Genomic DNA, 19,976 nt, shown 5'->3' with positions numbered 1-19,976 from the left:
AAACATGGTTAGACTGTCCCCATATGAGAAAATTACCTCATATTAGCCAGGCACAACCACAAAACAATCCTCGCTCTCTAACACCTATCCCTTGAAGAAACTCGGATTGACTGGACGAATCCAGAGAGATGCCTAAACTCTAACATAGTTTTGGGATACCTTTTTGCCATTAGTTTCTTTTCGGAAGATCCCTTTTCTAGAGAAAATGGAACGATTTTGTTGGGATTTCCTGAAGAGATTCGGCGATACTACTTAAAGCAAAAGTCCAAGAGCATTCATAAGCTCATGGAACACGCAAACGACGGATTATCCATGCACTAGGCTCCTTGACTTATGCACCGTATGAGCCAATGTCGAAGGCAATAGGAAAAGAGTCTTCCAAGGAGATGAAGAAGGGCAAGAGACACAAGAAGAAATCCACGAGGCAAATTGATACAAGAGCAACGTGCTTAAGTATTTCAAAGAGGGCAAGTGTTATGGTTGTGGTAACCAGGGGCACATCTTCCTTAAGTGTCCAAAGAAAGATACAAAGGAAAGAGTTGATTGTAAATCAGAGAGTTCCGAAGATTAAGAGTAATGTGTTGTTGGACAGGGAGCCCAAGCAACAACCTTCAGGTCCTAGGGCACAAGGAACAGAAATAGAATGGTAAGCTGGTCCACCAATAATTTGGACAAGAGCAAGAGCTATTCGGTTATTGATGCAAAATGGATGGAGGAGGACTTCGCAGATTCTCCTAAATACTAGCCCTATACCTTGAGGCTTTTAGCCCCAGCACAATCTATTCGTTAAGTGCACGTAAAATCCGCGGGTTGAATCTAGTGTGGTGTGTGTTGCACAAGAGAGAAGCCACTTCACACCTTTGTCATCAGAAAAGGAAGACTCGGGCTCTGCATGTGCGGGTAACAGGAGTCAAAGACAAAGAGAATGTAGATGAAGAAGTGAAGGAACTGCTACAACGCATGGGCATCACAGAGCCCACTCACACGAGTGCATGGAGAGTGGGCAAGAAAGGAATCGATGAGAAGGGAAACGTAAAGGATAGGGCACTTATTCTCCGCTTCCCGAATATAGAAATAAGGAAAGAATTTCTAAAGAAGAGGCCAACTCTTAAGAAAACCGGTATTTTCCTGGGAGATGACCTTACATTGGCACAAGTGGCACACATGCAAGAGTTGATGCCAGAGATCAGGGCTGCACGAGAAAAGGGGAAAATCGCCTTTTAAAGAGGAGGGAAAGTAGTGGTTATGGAAAAGCGCTCAGCATGACGGTGCGAGACCTATGGGACGACGCTACAAATAGCGGCGTAGAATTGTAATGGATCATATAGGCTAGATGTAGGTGCCTTTGAAGACAGCTTTAGGGACAGAGACATATTTTTCTACTCAGAGACACACCAGATACCGGGACAGCGTATGCCACATGTGAAGGGTTATTTATGGGAAACAGCTGGTCGACCAGACAAGAGATCTCTACAGGGTAGCCGGGGTTCAGGAGGAGTAGCAGTCTTATTTAAAGAGGAGCTGAAACCACTACTACAGATTATCAGGAAAGATGAGCAAGCAAGGTATATGTGGGTGAGAATGAGAGCCGAGACAGGTAGATTTCTATACATCGCTATATGCTACTTCCCTCCGAATACCTCAGTCTACTCCTCACCTAAAGGACAATCCCCTTTCTCCATATTGAATAATGACATATGGGAGTTCTCTAGAGATGGAGACATCGTTCTCTTAGGAGACTTTAATGCCAGAACGGCCAACTCTCAAGCAGTATTCTATGATACTTCTGAGGAAATGCTTGCAGAAGTGGATTTATCAAAGAGGGGGCTTACTAGAAACTCCCAGGATAAAGAACACACTCAATATGGGAGACATCTCATGGAGATGGCAACTATACATGGTTTGGCCATACTTAATGGTCTAGAGAATTTCCCGTTATCGGGGGGATTCACATGCTTCCCGCACAGGCATGGGGCCAGTACAGTGGATTATGTCATGACTTCACCAAGCTTTATTTCTAGTATCAAGGAATTTAAGGTGGGACCCAGACCGGTTGGGATTGCAGTGGATCATGCTCTATTGACCTTATCAATCTCCTTCCAATACAATGACTCTCAAGTACAAAGGAAGAAGACACACACAAGATATATTTTCACGCCAGAAACTGATTCAGTCTATGTGGAAAAGATCTATAATAGGATGTGGACAGCCGAGCCAGTATATACTGTAGAGGAGATTACTTCTCAATTAACAGAGATACTACATGGAGCAGCACAACAGGCATACCCACATACTCAACCTGATCAGAAGAGAGGAGCTGGGAACATGCCTCAAAACAGCTGGTATGACGAGGAATGCAGAGAGACGAGAACCCAGGTCCAGAAAGAGTTTACACTTGGGATCATTACATATAAGCAGTCTCGGATTGCTCTTCGGCATATAGTACGTCGCAAGAAAAGGGCATTTTTAGCCAAACTAGAGAAGGATTTATATCAGCTCTTCTTGAGTCAGGACTCACATGAGGCATGGCGCTTATTTCACCAGCCCTCACCGCCTCCGACGATTACTTCTCCTGAGATATGGGGTCAATATGTAACATCATTATATATGGTATCTGGACAGCGTCCATTACCAGATCCACTAGAGCCATGCCCTGCTACTAGTACTTTCTTTACTACGGAAATGGTGGGAAAAGCCATTGATAAGATGAAGACAAGAAGAGCATAAGATCATGATGGTTTAGTAGCAGAACATCTGATCCATGCCAGGGATCTACTTTCAGAAGTCCTTGCTCGTCTGTTGAATCGGGTCATGTGTGAAGGATTCCCTGAATCTTGGAAATTATCTACTATCGTACCTATTTTCAAGTCACGGGATCCAATGATACCCGGGAACTACCGTACCATTATGGTAGGTCACACTTTGACCCGACTGTACGCATCCATTCTTGAACAAAAATTGAGTAGATGGGCAGAGAATCAGGGCATAAGGGCAACGGGACAAGCTGGATTCAGAAGGGGTTATTCCACTTTAGATCATATTCTTACGCTCAGAGCCATTATTGAAGAAGGAAGAGCAAATGGGAGAAGAATGTATTGTTGCTTTGTGGATTTTCGGAAAGCTTTTGATACAGTACCAAGGGCCAGATTGATGCGCAGGATGCAAGAGTTAGGGGTCCCCAAAGAGATTATTTGGGGGATCATGGCCTTATACGGATCAGTAACTGGTTATGTACGTACTCCAGAAGGGGATTCCGACATTGTTCACTCCACAGTTGGAGTAAAGCAAGGATGCCCACTGTCCCCAACTTTATTTGGTATGTACATAGATGAGGTATCGGATTACATTGATAGAGAAGGTGACAGAGGTGCTCAACTTGCAGGGTCATGGATCCCGCTGCTACTGTATGCAGATGATATTGTATTGATAGCAGAATCACCAGATGGAATGCAGAGGCAGCTAGATGCTTTACATAAATTCGCGGAGGACAGTGGACTGTCGGTAAACTTGGGTAAAACCAAAGTTATGGTGTTTAACACCACACCGCAGTGGGTTAGGAGATCGGCACCTACATTTGCATATGGCCAGGATACAGTAGAGTACGCAGATGCATACACATACCTTGGGGTGGTATTTGCAGGACCGAAGTTTACTCTTAAGAAAGCAGCGGATGCTAGATTATCCAGAGCCTCTGCAGCCCTTGGAGGGTTGGAGAGGATGTATTCACAAGTGCAGTTTCAAGAACCACGAACAAAACTTTGGCTCTTTGATACTGTGGTGGCTTCGGCTATGCTTTATGGGGTCCAGATTTGAGGACCATCTGTGGATCAGGATAATTGGAAGTCAATGGAGAGACCTTTGGTATCTATGATTTCCCGAATGATTAGAGCCAAGGCCTCCGTACCACACGCGATTACCCGAGCGGAACTAGCGGCCCCTCCTATAGAAATTGAAGCTCTTACCAGATCAATGTCCTTTATACATGGTTTGTGGGATACAAATAATGGCCGATATACTAGACTGGCCCTCGAATCCTCTCGACAATTGGCAATGAAAGGGGATACATCATGCTGGTATGCGCAACTGTCCTCGTGGTTTCAGAGACACGGGTTCAGTGTGGAAAGATTGCCCACCTTCCAATACTCTCTTGAGGCTCCATCACTGGCAATTACACGAAAGGAGATTAATAAAATCATCCGACAGGATCTTATACAGTTGGATACTAAGAGGACATGGGTAGACCCTACACAAGAATTGGGCACGAAGATGGCCGACTACAAAGAAAACTTCCTACAACTATCTGAAGATGGATTTGTGATTCGCCCGAGTTACATGGATACCCACCTGTCTCATGGGGTGAGATGTGCTATTGGTCAGATTCGTACATCCTCACACCAGTTGGAAATTGAATTTGGCAGATTTAGGGGAATCCCACCTGAGAGCAGAATTTGCAAGTTATGCGGAATGGAGCCGGAGACAGAATTACACTATATATGCCACTACACAGTATACTACGAGATACGTGGGCGTTTTCACTGCCTCTTTAAAGAAGGCTTTGGACCTCTAGATAGAATCATGCAATACCAAGATCAAAGATGCTTAGGCTTGTACCTACTGGAACTACATCGGCACAGGGATAATCTAATGAGAAGACAAAGAGCACTACAGCCTCAGAGGCCGATCACAGACTTCTTCGGATCGAGAGAAGCAGGAGTGGAAGGGGAAGCAAGAGGCCAGCAGCCAACACAAAGGAGTACCCACATTCATACCAAAGGCACCCTAATTGACAGAGCAATTGGGCTTAGGAAATCGAGACGACCACGACCAAGATGCAGAAGCACACTTCACCGGAGGAGACTACAACAAAGGATTAGAAGCATTCTAGCTAGACACCTAGAATGATCCTAAGAAGTTTATCTAATACTTTGTATTTAGTTTCACATTTAAATTTCACACTTAGTACTTCAGTACTAAGGTACCTAGACATTGTAACAGATTCACCACTTTTGTATCAGTTTGGTCTCATAGGTCATTCTGGCCTTTTGAAGACGTTAATATAACATTTCATTTCATTTCATTTCTCTCTCTCTCTCTCTCTCTCTCTCTCTCTCTCTCTCTCTCTCTCTCTCTCTCTCTCTCTCTCTCTCTCTCTCTCTCTCTCTCTCTCTCTCTCTTTTTGTATCACATACACCGCATTGTAACTTTCTGGTCTCATAGGTCACTTTGGCCTTTTGAAGACGTTAATATAACATTTCGTTTCATTTCATCTCTATCTCTCTCTCTCTCTCTCTCTCTCTCTCTCTCTCTCTCTCTCTCTCTCTCTCTCTCTCTCTCTCTCTCTCTCTCTCTCTCTCTCTCGCCACCTGCTGCAGCCCCTCATGCCACCTACTGCTCTGTTGAGCGCTGCCCACGCAGCCCACTCAGCCCCACGCGCTCTCTCTCAGCAGGACAGCAGCGCGCTCACTCTCTCACCAGCTGGATTGCGCCTCCCGCCCCCCCCCCCCTGTTGTGACAGTACGTCGCCCCCCCCCCCTACTCGTGGCTGGACAGCGCCCCCCCCCCCCCCCCAAAGCCCGCAGGTGCATTACAGGGCAGATAGCGGGCAGTCACCTGAAATTTTTCGAAAATTTTTCAGACCTGCAAAATTTACTCAGACCTGCAGAATTAGAAAATACAGAATTTACATTCACATTTTTCACGAGTTGCAGACATTTTCAGAATTTTCAGAATTACATAAATTTCAGCATTGACGGAAATTTGCAGAAAAGGAAAATCTCAAAAATGTACGAGCGATATGGGGAACACACATGTATGCATTATGTAGGACAGGGATGTATGTGTGATGTGGACATAGTGGGTTGACTTGGCAGAAGTGCATTTGTATTTGTATTTTTGATGGAGGTCATGACTGCTTCGCCGGTATGTAAGCCCCATCCGAAGGCAACCTTTGTGCTTACAAACAAGCGGATTACACAAATGGAGAAGGAGATGAAAGACTGGAAAGCAGATATGGAGGGATGGTGGAAAGAAAAGGCCAACCTTCTTCAAATGTTTCTCAACGAAGGCGCGCAGTGGAAGAAAGAGAAAGAAGACCTGCACGCAGAGCTACAAGCACTTAAGGCGGACTCCAAAGCACTTAAAGAAGAGGTCTCAGCTCTCAAGCGAGAACTTGCTGATAGAGCAAGCAGTGGACTAGAGGAGGGGGAATTCCAGCCTTCGGTAGTAGAGGAAATCAAGGTCATCAAAGAGCAGGTACGGATTATCAAAGAGGAGGAGAAACAAAAGACGTCTTCGTGGATGGATGTGATCACGAAGACGCAAAAGAAGGCGGATGAGGCCGAGAAGTCGATAGAAGTCATTAAGAAAGGCAAAGGGAAAGAAACCACATCTGTCCCCACTCCTACAATCATCAACATGACTCTAGAGGAAGAACAACGAAGGAAAACTAGAGCTTTGCATATAAGAGTAACCGGTCTAAAAGACCGAGATGAGGTGGAAGGGGAAGTTGAAGAACTTCTCCGCATGATGGGTAGTGAGGCTACTCATACAAAGGCATGGAGGGTGGGGAAGAAGACACAAGGCAATGGGGAGACTTCAAAAGGGAGAGCTCTAATCATCCGTTTCCCATCCATGGAGGCAAAGAAGGACTTCTTGAAGAAGTGTCCTACACTAAAGAAAACGGGCATATTTCTTGGAGATGACCTCACTCTCACACAGCTTGCGCATATGAGAGAGGTAATGCCAGAGATTCAAGCGGCAAGGGAGAAGGGAAAGACGGCCTTCTACAGAGATGGCCGGATTGTGATTGTAGAGCGGCGCTCCACATGACGGTGCGAGACCCATGGGACCACCCTCAAAGTTGCCACATGGAATTGTAATGGATCTATGCGACTTGATGTGGGCACCTTTGAGGATAGTTTCAGGGGAAGAGACATCGTCTTCTACTCTGAGACACATCAGGCCCCTGGGCAGTCTATGCCTCACATTAGTGGATATAGATGGGAGACTGCCTATAGACAGGAGAAACGATCAGAGCGTAGAGGGCGAGGATCAGGAGGAGTGGCAGTGTTATTCAGGGAGGAGTTGCAGCCATTGATACATATAGCCCGCAGAGATGAGCAAGCTAGGTACATGTGGGTGAGACTGAGAGCAGAGACAGACAGATATCTTTACATCGCTATTTGCTACTTTCCCCCGAGCACGTCAGTGTATGCACCACCTAGAGGACAATCCCCTTTCTCTATTTTGGATGATGACATATGGGAGTTCTCTAGAGATGGTGACATCATCATTCTAGGGGATTTCAACGCTAGGACTGCCCATCATCAGACAGTATTTTATGATACTTCAGAGGAGATGCTGAGAGAGCTGGATGCTACAGAAACAGGCCTATCTAGACTATCACAAGATGGAGAACACACCGAGTATGGACGACACTTGATAGACATGGGGACGGCACATGGATTGGCCATCTTGAATGGCCTACAGAGATTTCCCACTTCAGGGGGTTTTACATGCTTTCCACATAGACATGGAGCCAGCACAGTGGATTATGTCATGGCACAGCCGAGCCTCATCTCTAGTATCCAGGATCTCACAGTTGGACCCAGACCTGCTGGTGTGGCAGTGGATCATGCTCTTGTGTCAATGACCATCTCTTTTCAGTTTAGTGTAGCACACAGGCTACGGACAGCAGCCCCTACTCGTTACACCTTCACGCGGGAGATAGACTCTGTATACATAGATGGGATCTACAGACGCCTATGCACAGAGGAGCCAGGGCGACCTCTGGAGGAGCTTACTACTATATTGACACAGACACTACATGATGCAGCAGCAGAGGCATACCCACATACCCAGCCTGAGCAGAGACGCCGTTCGGGGAGCATGCCCCAGAACAGTTGGTATGATGAGGAATGCCGGGACACTAGAGCTAGACTTCAGAGGGAGGTGCTTTTGGGGGACATCACTCACAGACAGTCACAGATTGACTTCCGACGCCTAGTGCGGTGGAAGAAGAGGGCATTTTTGGCTCGGCTAGAGCAGGATCTACATCAGCTGTTCTTGAGTCAGGACTCACGTGAGGCATGGCGCCTCTTTCAGGAGCACTCTCCCCCCCCCCCCCCCCCCGCCATCACTTCTACAGAGGACTGGGGCCAATACGCATCATCTCTGTACACAGTTCCTGAGCAGCCCCCCCTTCCCGCCCCTCCCGATCCATGCCCACACACATGTGCTTTTTTCACCACGGAGATGGTGCGGAAGGCCATTGACAGGATGAGGACTGGGAGAGCATACGATCATGATGGTTTAGTGGCTGAGCATTTCACACATGCCAGAGATCTACTAGCAGTGATGTTTAACCGTGCCATGTGTGAGGGCTTGCCGGATACTTGGAGCCTATCTACTATTGTACCTATCTTCAAGTCGGGAGACCCTATGGAGCCTGGGAATTATCGCACTATCATGATTGGACACACATTGGCACGGTTGTACGCATCTATTCTTGAGCAGCAGCTGAGTAGATGGGCAGAGAGGGAGGGGATACGCGCAGCCGGGCAGGCAGGGTTAAGGAGGGGTTTTTCTACTCTTGACCATATCTTCACACTCAGAGCCATCATTGAGGAGGGTAGATCGCATGGGAGACGGATCTATTGTAGCTTTGTGGATTTCCGCAAAGCATTTGACACAGTGCCTAGAGCTAGATTGATGCGCAGATTATAGCAGATGGGAGTACCCACAGAGCTCATTTGGGGGGTCATGGCATTATACAGGTCAGTAGTGGGACAGGTACGCACCTCAGAGGGTCTATCCACACCGATTCACTCCACTATTGGGGTGAAGAAGGGCTGCCCGCTCTCTCCTACTCTATTTGGTATGTATGTGGATGAGGTTTCTGACTACATTGAGGGAGATGGTGATAGAGGTGCACAGCTGGCAGGGACATGGATTCCATTATTGTTATATGCTGATGATATTGTGTTGATCTCCGACTCTCCGGAGGGGATGCAACGCCACTTGGATGCTTTGAATAGGTTTGCTCAGGAAAGTGGTTTGTCCGTCAACCTTGGTAAAACCAAGGTCATGGTATTCAATACCACCCCACAGTGGATCAGGAGGTCAGCGCCAGCATTCACATACGGCCAGGAGACTGTGGAATATACAGAGGCGTACACTTACCTCGGAGTGGTTTTTAGTGGGCCAGCATTTTCATTGAGGAGGGCAGCAGAGACTAGACTGACCAGAGCCCATGCAGCATTGGGTAGATTGGAAAGGATGTGTTCACAGGTTCAGTTTCAAGAGCCTCGGACGAAGCTCTGGCTCTTTGACACTCTAGTGGCTTCTGCATTGCTTTATGGAGCTAAGATTTGGGGACCTTCATTAGATCATCACGCGAGGACAGGCCGCAGTGATGGATGGGGGGGCATGGAGAAGCCTCTAGTCTCTATGATCTCGCGGCTCATTAGAGCCAAGGCCTCAGTACCACGTGCTATTGTTCGAGCAGAGCTAGCTGCCCCCCCACTAGTGGTTGAGGCGCTCACCAGATCGGTCTCCTTCATACACCGCATGTGGGAACTTCCCAGAGACAGATATGTCCGCCTTGCACTTGAGTCCTCTCGACAGTTAGCCATGCAGGGAGATACAGCATGCTGGTATGGGGAGATGACATCATGGTTTCAGGCGCATGGGTTCAGCATGGACAGATTGCCTCCCTTCCAGTACTCACTGGATGCACCCTCTCTTACTCTTACACAGTCCGAGATCACCGGGCTCATTCACCAGGACTTGACTCAGCTAGACACCAGGAGGACATGGATACAACCAGCACAAGAGCTGGGCACGAAGATGGCTTTTTACAGAGAGCGTCTCCTCCAGCTTACGGTTGATGGTTTTGTGACGAGGCCCAGATACATGGACACCCACTTGTCTCATGGGATACGATGTGCTATCGGCCAGATACGTACATCTTCACACCAGCTGCGGATCGAGACTGGGAGATACATCGAAGTACCAGCAGAGGCTAGGACATGCCCCCTGTGTGACATCGAGCCTGAGACAGAGTTGCACTACACATGCCACTGCCCCGTCTACTACGAGATACGAGGCCGCTTCCATTGCTTGTTCAGAGAGGGCTTTGGACCATTCTCCAGAGTCATGCAATACGAGAATCAGAGATGCTTGGGTTTGTTTTTGCTCGAGCTACGCAGACACAGAGAGAGCCTGATGAGAGGAGAGTCTTGTCAGTCCCACAGACAGATCACAGATTTCTTTAGAGCTGCCACTAGACACTCGGAGGAGTTACTACCATAGCAAAGCTCGTCGTCTCACACCAGAGGCACACTGATCGACCTAGCGACTGAGCTCGGAAGATCCAAACGCCCACGACTGCGGAGGACTACACAGCATCGGCGGAGGCTCCATCAGAGGATTCGGATCACTTTGGCTCGACATGCACGACGCCCCGTCAGACTACTGACCATGGAGGAGATTGATGAGATCCGCCAGCGACCGATGCTGGATCTCTTGTGATCTAGCTATACCAGCTAGCTGCTTAGTTCACACCTAGTAGTTTAGGATTCCATAGTATTTTATTGTGACATTTGTCATTTCATTTTTGTCATTGTTGTCATCTTGTTACTCTGACTCTGACTTTGTATCAGATCCACCACATTGTAACTTTCTGGTCTCATAGGTCACTTTGGCTTTTTGAAGACGTTAATATAATTTCATTTCATTTCATTTCTCTCTCTCTCTCTCTCTCTCTCTCTCTCTCTCTCTCTCTCTCTCTCTCTCTCTCTCTCTCTCTCTCTCTCTCTCGCTCTCTCTCTCATGTCATCCCCAACCTCACCTATGGCAACAAGCAAACTCAAATATATGCTTCACTCCAAACGAATTTCCATCATTGAATTGGAAATGAAAGCATGGAGAAAAGAGATGGAAGATTGGAGGAACGCGAAGACCGTTTTCCTCCGAGAAAATGAAGAAAAGGAGAAGAGGTGGAAGGACGAGAAGGATCATCTTCTCAACAAGATCGCCACGTTGGAGAATAGCATTTTGAACCTCCACAAAGAAGTGTTGGAAACACGGTCAAAAAATGGGCTTGAAGAGGGGGAATTTCAGCCCTCTTTGAGGGAAGAAATTGACAACATCAATGAGGAGAAGAAGTCATGGGCCGCGGTCATATCCGAAACGCAAAAGAAAGTAGAGGAGGCCGGAAAATGGATTGAGGTTGCCAAGAAAGGGAAAGGTAAGGAAGCTCCTTGTACACCCACTCTTATCAACATGACCCTCGAAGAGGAACAAAGAAGGAGGGTGCGGGCTCTACATGTGAGGGTAACCGGCCTCAAGGACATAAACAATGTGGAAAAAGAGGTCACAAGCCTCACATCAATGATGGGGGTGGAGAAGCCTTCACACACAAGGGCATGGAGAGTGGGCAAGAAGAGTGAGGGCCCCGGAGAATCTTCAAAGGAAAGAGCTCTCATACTACGCTTCCCTTCATTGGAAGAGAAGAAGGAATTCTTGAGGAAGAGACCTACTCTCAAGAAGACAGGTATTTTCTTAGGCGATGACCTCACTCTCTCACAACTTGCGCATATGAGAGAAGTAATGCCCGAGATTCAAGCGGCAAGGGAGAAGGGGAAGATGGCCTTTTACAGAGATGGTCGGGTGGTGATTGTAGAGCGGCGCTCTACATGACGGTGCGAGACCTATGGGACCACATTGAGGATGGCGACTTGGAATTGTAATGGGTCTATGAGGTTGGATGTTGGTGCCTTTGAGGACAGTTTCAGAGACAAGGACATTGTTTTCTTTTCAGAGACTCACCAGGCCCCTGGCCAACTGTTGCCACATGTGGTGGGATACAAATGGGAGACAGCCCACAGAACAGTCACGAGATCTGAGCATGGGAGTAGAGGTTCAGGAGGAGTAGCGGTGTTGTTTAGGGAGGAGCTACAGCCACTACTACATATTGTACGGAGAGATGATCAGGCTAGATACACGTGGGTGAGGCTGAGAGCTGACACAGGTCGATTTCTATATATTGCTATATGTTACTTCCCCCCCAGTACGTCAGTATATGCTGTATCTAGAGGGCAGTCGCCTTTCTCAATTCTAGATGATGATATATGGGAGTTTTCTAGGGATGGTGATATCATCCTCCTAGGAGACTTCAATGCTCGAACGGGCAACTGTCAGACAGTCTTCTACGACACTTTAGATAAGATGCTTAGAGAGTTGGATGTGGGTGAGCTGGGGTTTGACAGATGTTCACATGACAGAGAGCAGACTGAGTATGGGAGATACCTCACGGAGATGACGACTACACATGGGCTAGCCATACTTAATGGCTTACAGCGGTTTCCTGGAGCAGCAGGCTTCACATGCTTTCCACACAGACATGGGGCCAGTACAGTGGACTATGTTATGACACAGCCGAGCTTTATTCCTTGTATTCAGGATTTCACAGTGGGAGCCAGACCAATGGGCGTAGCAGTGGATCATGCTCTCTTGACACTGTCCGTATCTTTTCAGTTTAGTACAGCCCAGAAATCAGGAGGCAGGTCACACACCCGTTATACATTTACACCAGAGACTGACTCGGTTTATACAGAGGCGATCTGGGATCGTCTATGCACAGTTGCTCCAGGCCTCTCAGTAGAGGAGTGCACTACTTTACTGACTGAGACACTACATGATGCAGCATCAGAGGCATACCCACACACTCAACCAGATCGGAGGCGACATTCTGGGAGCATGCCCCAGAATAGTTGGTATGATGAGGAGTGCAGAGAGATGAGAGCCCAGCTTCAGAGGGATCTTCATTTAGGAGTCATCACCTACAGACAGTCGCGGATTGCTTTCCGGCGCCTTGTGCGAAAGAAGAAACGAGCTTACTTGGCCCAGATGGAGCGAGACTTGTATCAGTTGTTCTTGAGTAGAGACTCAGGCGAGGCATGGCGACTCTTCCATGAGCACTCCCCTCCCCCAGTGATTACTTCTCTTGATGTGTGGGGCCAGTATGCGACATCGTTATATACGGTTCCTGGGCAGGATCCCCTTCCAAATCCTACAGAGCCATGTCCACCTACGAGCACCTTCTTTACCACTGAGATGGTAAAGAGAGCCATTGACAGGATGAGGACCAGGAGGGCTTACGATCGTGACGGTCTAGTAGCGGAGCACTTTATACATGCTAGGGATATGCTGATGGAGGTTCTTGCAGTGTTGTTCAATCGTGCCATGTGTGAGGGATTACCTGAGACTTGGAGGTTGTCTACTATTGTGCCTATATTCAAGGCAGGTGATCCTACAGAGCCTGGAAATTACCGCACTATTATGGTTGGACACACACTGGCACGATTGTATGCATCCATTATTGAGCAGCAGTTGAGTAACTAGGCAGAGGGTGAGGGTGTACGGGCAAAGGGACAGGCAGGTTTCAGGAGGGGTTTCTCCACTCTTGACCATATTCTGACACTCAGAGCTATCATTGAGGAGGGCAGGTCACATGGGAGACGGATTTATTGTAGCTTTGTGGATTTCCGCAAAGCATTTGACATGGTACCGAGAGCTCGACTGATGCGCAGACTGCAGGAGATGGGGGTGCCCACAGTGTTGATTTGGGGGATTATGGCTTTATACAGATCAGTGATGGGACATGTACGCACCCCAGAGGGGATATCTGACTTAGTTCACTCCACTATCGGGGTGAAACAGGGTTGCCCATTGTCTCCTACTCTATTTGGTATGTATGTTGATGAGGTGTCTGATTACATTGACAGAGAGGGTGATAGAGGTGCCCAGCTGGCAGGGACGTGGATCCCATTGTTGTTATATGCTGATGATATTGTCTTGATCTCTGACTCACCAGAGGGTATGCAGCGACAGTTGGATGCATTACACAGTTTTGCAGAGGATAGTGGATTGTCTGTAAACCTTGGTAAAACCAAGGTCATGGTGTTTAACACCACACCGCAGTGGATCAGGAGATCGGCACCGACCTTCACGTATGGTCAAGAGATTGTGGAGTATACAGATGCATACACTTACCTTGGGATAGTCTTCACTGGGCCGAGGTTTTCTTTGGGGAGAGCAGCAGAGACTAGACTGACCAGAGCTTATGCGGCCTTGGGAGGCTTGGAGAGGATGTGTTCGCAGGTTCAGTTCCAGGAACCTCGGACAAAGTTATGGCTCTTTGATACTTTAGTAGCCTCAGCTATGATGTATGGGGTACAGGTTTGGGGACCTTCTGTAGGCCAGGATGGTTGGAGACGTATGGAGAGGCCCTTGGTATCTATGATCTCCCGATTGATTAGAGCCAAGGCCTCCGTACCTCACGCGATCATTCGAGCAGAGCTAGCTGCCCCCCCCATGGAGATTGAGGCCCTTACCAGATCAGTGTCCCCTTTCCAGTATTCTCTTCAGGGAACCCTCGCTGTCTCTTACACGGGTGGAGATCACTAGACTCATTCGTCAGGACCTGATCCAGCTCGACACCAGGAGGACATGGATAGAGCCGCCTCAGGAGTTGAGCACGAAGATGGCTTTCTATAGAGAGCATCTTCTCCACCTCACAGGAGATGGGTTTGTGATTCGACCCAGCTACATGGACACACATATGTCTCATGGTTTGCGTTGTGCCATTGGTCAGATACGCACATCCTCACATCAGCTCGAGATTGAGACTGGTAGATTCAGAGGGATACCAGCAGACAGCAGGATATGCCGATTATGCCAGAGAGAGCCAGAGACAGAGTTGCACTACATATGTCATTGCACAGTGTTCTATGAGATACGGGGGCGTTTCCACTGCTTATTCAGAGAGGGTTTTGGTCCTCTATCTAGGGTCATGAGTTATGAGGATCAGAGATGTCTTGGACTATATCTACTTGAGTTACACAGGTATAGAGACACTTTACTGGGGAGAGCTAGAGAGAGGCAGTCCCAGAGACACATTACAGATTTCTTTTCACTAGATATGGGACAGCCAGAGGAGCAGCCACCACTGCAGAGCTCGTCCCACACTCATTCGACCACTACTGGCACTCTCATCGACCGAGCATTGGAGCTACAGAGATACAGACGACCACGACTGAGGAGAGGAGCTACACAGCATCGACGGAGACTACAACAGAAGATTCGAGCCATACTCTCTCGACATCCAGAGTGCAGATGAGGATGGATCCTCACCATTTCTTCCATCTTTGTTTCACACACTGTTACATCCAGTTTACCGGGTACCTATTGTATCAGCTGCTACACCCACGTAGTTTTAGATTGTAGTAGTAGTGGTAGTATTTTGTTCCACTTCTAGTTCTTTTCTAGTTCTTTTGTACCCAGACATGGTATTAGATTCACTATTTTGTAACCGATTGGTCTCATAGGTCATTTTGGCCTTTTGAAGACGTTAATATAACATTTCATTTCATTTCATTTCTCTCTCTCTCTCTCTCTCTCTCTCTCTCTCTCTCTCTCTCTCTCTCTCTCTCTCTCTCTCTCTCTCTCTCTCTCAGCCCGTCAACCCTCTCCCTCTCTCAGCGCTGCCCTCAGCCCGTCAGCCCTCACCTCCTCCTTTTCTCTTTCCGCAGACAATAGAGAGAGAACTCAGAAAACCCTTTCCTTTCCCCCTCCCCAAGGGCAAAGGGGGCCCTTGGGGGAGAGGGCTCACCTAGCACCCCTATGTCAGCCCTAATCATATCCAAATGGCATTAAGGAAAACTTTTGCTGCTACCCTAACCCAGCATACCACACCCCCACCGCCCATATCAAAGCAGTCATCATGGGAGATGTACCTACTGCAGGAGATGAAGAAACTTCAAAGTGAGGTAACCTCTATTAAACGAGAACTCGCCACAAAGGATCAGCAGATAACAGACTTACAGACTAAACTACAAGAGGCAGAAACAATTAAAGAAGCACTCAACAACAATACCGTGGAGAATACTGCACAAGAACATGGAGAGACGGCTCCATCGCAGGTAAAATCTCAGAATTTTGCAAAATAAGTCTGGTCAGTTATTCATGAGAAGAAGAGAGTAAAAAAGTACAAAAATACATCAGAGTGGGTGGACTCCCTGAGGGATGGGAGAAGCCTGACCGGGATGAAGAACACAATCCAGATGAAGAATATTCTATAGCAACAGATGTCTTAACAAAAAGACTGTCCAAGGCAGTCCCTTTCATCGATCTAGGGGATCCAATGACTGTGGAGGTTAAAGGCAAGCGGGCCAAAATTTCTTATTTTGATATGAAAGAAAAGATAGCAGTCATGAGACAAACAAAATCACTAAAAGGTACTTCGGTGTGGATCTCAGATGAACTCACCCCCCTTCAGCTTAAAAACCGAGCATCCAAATTAGCCAAAGTCAGAGAAGCCAGGAAGAATGGGAAGTGGGCAGTATACAAAGGAGGAGAAGCTGTGATACGAGACTCTCTCACCAAAGTACCACCCACCTAGCCTATTGATTAAGGCATCATGATTGTGTGTCTCATTTTGTTCGCACACTGTGGATGATACATGTTTGTAACAGTAAGCTCATGACCATGGATCTCTGAGCTACTGAGTGTCTAGATTTTTCCTTTTATGATGCGGAAACACTAAATTGATGTACTCAATTGGTCCAATAGGTCAATTTCGGCCTCCAATGGACGTTAATAAATCTCTCTCTCTCTCTCTCTCTCTCTCTCTCTCTCTCTCTCTCTCTCTCTCCGATGGAGAAGAGGAGCTACACAGTTTCGAAGGAGGCTACAGCAAAGGATTTGAGCCATACTTTTCCGTCGTCCAGAGTGCAGATGAAGATGGATCTCCACTTCCCTCCCATTTTGTATACACATTGTACTGCATAGTTCACACATTTCACGCCTTTCACCTTTCACACCTATCAGCTTAGTTTAGGTTTCCGCAGTATTTATATTTTGTTATCCTAGATTAATTTATTTTGTTAATCTGACTTTGTATCAGATACGCTGCATTGTAACTTTCTGGTCTCATAGGTCACTTTGGCCTTTTGAAGACGTTAATATAACATTTAATTTCATTTCTCTCTCTCTCTCTCTCTCTCTCTCTCTCTCTCTCTCTCTCTCTCTCTCTCTCTCTCTCTCTCATATAACAAGATATGAGTTCAACTCTCCTCATCGGATAGATCTTTAAGGTCTCTTGGGATAGTTTCCTACGACGTTAAAATTCTCTTCTTCTTCTTCTTCTTCTTCTTCTCTCTCATAAGGCTGGTCGGTTGCCACGTCATCACTCAATGACATTAAAAGACCACAAACCACTCCCACATTCACACAAGGCGTACAAACTACCCACACATGGGAGTTGGGAGAGAGAGAGGGGCTGCAAAAGCAGCCCCCTCTTTTTGCATGTAGCCACACACACACACACACACACCCAAAAAAAAGGGGAGAAAACATCCCCCTCTTGCCTTCGCAAGTCGCAACTTTTTAAAGAAAAAAGCAAGAGAAAATTAATCATAGCAACTGTTCTCCCTACATTCTTATGAGAAGAGCTGCTTTTAAACAGAAAAAATCAGGCAGATTCTTAGCAAGTAAAGCAGCAGGTCTAGCGAGAGATCGGAGAAAGAGAACAGTCTAGAAAAAAAATTATTAGATATACAGGGAAAAATTGGCGGAGAGGAAACTAGAGAGAGAAATTCAATGTGCAGTGTGGGAGGATTCTGGCCTTGACTTAAGAGCTTGGCATGGACCAACTTTCTAGAGAGATAGACCCTCCTTTTAATGTTTTTTCTAGAGAGAGACACTTTGACTAGTCGGACGAAGTTCGAACGCAATACCCAACAACTTGTCACACAATCGACACATTGACTTGTCTATGGAGAATCAAAGCCAATATACAAGATTTATGTTCGATTGTTGATTAGGACTGCGTTCAATTTTGATGAAGCATCAAAACTAAGAGGTGATCTTCAACGCATTCAGTAGGCTTTTGCTTTTTAAGGTGGTTAGGGGAATGTTATCAGATTTCAGCAAGCTGGACCTTGGATATTAACTTTCATAAAGGCCATCCAGGAACGAGCCTAATTTAAAGGTTTTTGGCTCCATGTGGTAGCTTCATGACTCTTTTAACTTTGTAGTGAATTATAACATGTGAGACATTCATTTGTGTGTGTGCACATGCACGTGCCTGAGAGAGAGAGAGAGAGAGAGAGAGAGAGAGAGAGAGAGAGTCACCAGATTGTCACTTCCTTTGAGTTGTCCTAAAGGAGAGTCTTGTGAAACTTCAACCATTCCAACATTACATCTGCTGAAGCGAACAAATACCAGTTTTTACTAAGATGATAGCAATCCCACATCATCTTTCATTAAAACAAACAAGAGTTTACTGACCTAACTATTAATAATGGGTCAAGATATTCATACGGGACGTCCCATGTCGAAACGTACAATACATCTCATAACATTTTCTATTCTAGCGTTTACTTGCTCAAAACGTTTTTTATTCTAATGTCTTTTGCTAGTTAATCAAGTGTGTTTTAGAGCTTCATGGTGCTCGTTTATGTATGCTAAGGTAAAACATTGAAGAGTCAATGAGGAGGTGCATCATCCCCCTTCATTTTGTCCTTATTAAAGTATCATATCTAAAAAAGTTGACATGTTTTCAAAAATACATCTAGTATACAAATTAAATATCCTATCTTGTACCTTGGCTGCTATGATGCCAGGTGGCTATATTTTGTAGGAAAGTGGTTGAAAATTGCCTTAAGGTATTTATGTAATTTATCCTTAAGGTATTGACTTTACTTATTTGACATGATATTGGGTTAAAAAACATTCTGAAGGGGGTTACTGCAAGTCCCCCATGCTGGTATAGTAGAAGCACCCACCCCCATTGTATAATAATCTAATTCATTGCCCACTTAGTTGGTTCGAGCAACACTCTCTCTCTCTCTCTCTCTCTCTCTCTCTCTCTCTCTCTCTCTCTCTCTCTCTCTGAAACCAGCCTGTGGGGCGGTAGGCTTTGGCTTTCACCCAAAATTCTTTACTTTAGACACACACACAGAGCACTTTGCAAAAAGAACCTGCGACCAGAATTAACACTTGAATACACACACGGCTTGGAAGCTAGAATGCCCCGAGCAGACGCCGACAACCTGTAGGCCCCAAAATTGGCGCCCCTTTCGGTATTTCTTTATTCTTTAACGGAGGGAATAAAACATGTGATCTCCTACGAGCTGCCTCGCATAATCCAGGCTGAGAAACACCTGTTCTGGCCCGATTTCGGTAGCATAACTTCACTAGGACGCTTCACAATCAGTATCCCCACGTAATAGATGACTTTCTCGACGCATGCGGACACTTTGCAAAACCTGGCGAGAATCTGCAGCACGCTAAATTCTCTGTTTTCTGCCCCGAAAATGCGCCAAATCACCTCTACAGCGGTCCCCTCGCGTCCCCGAACCTTTTGGGGGTATTAGGGACCGTTTACGGCCGAAACCCTAAACCTGCAAAAATACACAGCAGGCTGTAATTCCCTGTTGTGGGCTCCGTTTCGCGTGCCGGGCGCATCTGTAGCAAGTCTGTAACCCAAATAATTCAAGGTAAAGCTGCAATACATTTCGTGAATCTGACAATTCATGCTCTTCCATCCACTTTGCATCCATAGGCGGATAGTTCTTGAACTTCACCACAAAGCGTCTTCCAACCTGTCCTTTAACTTTTCTGTCCCTACGTGCCAAAACTTGCTCAAGTACCAGGATCTCATCAAGTTCCTCAACTTCTGGCTGATCCTCATCTGGCATATCTTCTGGCACATCACCCACGAAGGGTTTTAGAAGACTCATGTGAAACGCATTCTCAATCTTCCACGCATAAGGCAATTTCAGCCTGTAAGCCACATCGCTGATCTTGTCAAGCACTTGAAAAGGCCCATAGTAACGCATGCTAAGCTTAGGAAACAACCGTTCCTTGCCCTTCATCTTCTTTAACCTTGCCTTTTCAAACCTTAATACAAA

General features: G+C 46.6%; 1 protein-coding gene across 4 annotated transcripts in view; it reads right to left on the bottom strand.

Moving 5' to 3' along the window:
- Positions 1-19,976, bottom strand: part of LOC147443659 (Glyceraldehyde-3-phosphate dehydrogenase-like family protein) — a 135,079-nt gene that overhangs the window by 28,165 nt on the left and 86,938 nt on the right. Inside the window, exons 11-12 of one of the 4 annotated variants that reach the window (XM_086526463.1) lie at positions 18,196-18,268; positions 5,611-5,656 (exon numbers count right to left, since the gene is read on the bottom strand). In XM_086526463.1, coding sequence (XP_086382589.1) covers positions 5,651-5,656; positions 18,196-18,268 — 79 coding nt within the window. In that variant the 3' untranslated portion in view covers positions 5,611-5,650. The remainder of the gene's footprint in view (positions 1-5,610; positions 5,657-18,195; positions 18,269-19,976) is intronic. The other 3 variants (XM_086526464.1, XM_086526461.1, XM_086526462.1) reach the window with 3 other exon arrangements.

This window comes from Adiantum capillus-veneris, chromosome 13 (assembly GCF_014529385.1).
Source record: "Adiantum capillus-veneris isolate H3 chromosome 13, ASM1452938v2, whole genome shotgun sequence".
NCBI classification, from domain to species: domain Eukaryota; kingdom Viridiplantae; phylum Streptophyta; class Polypodiopsida; order Polypodiales; family Pteridaceae; genus Adiantum; species Adiantum capillus-veneris.
This window is presented reverse-complemented; position numbering and strand designations above follow the sequence as displayed.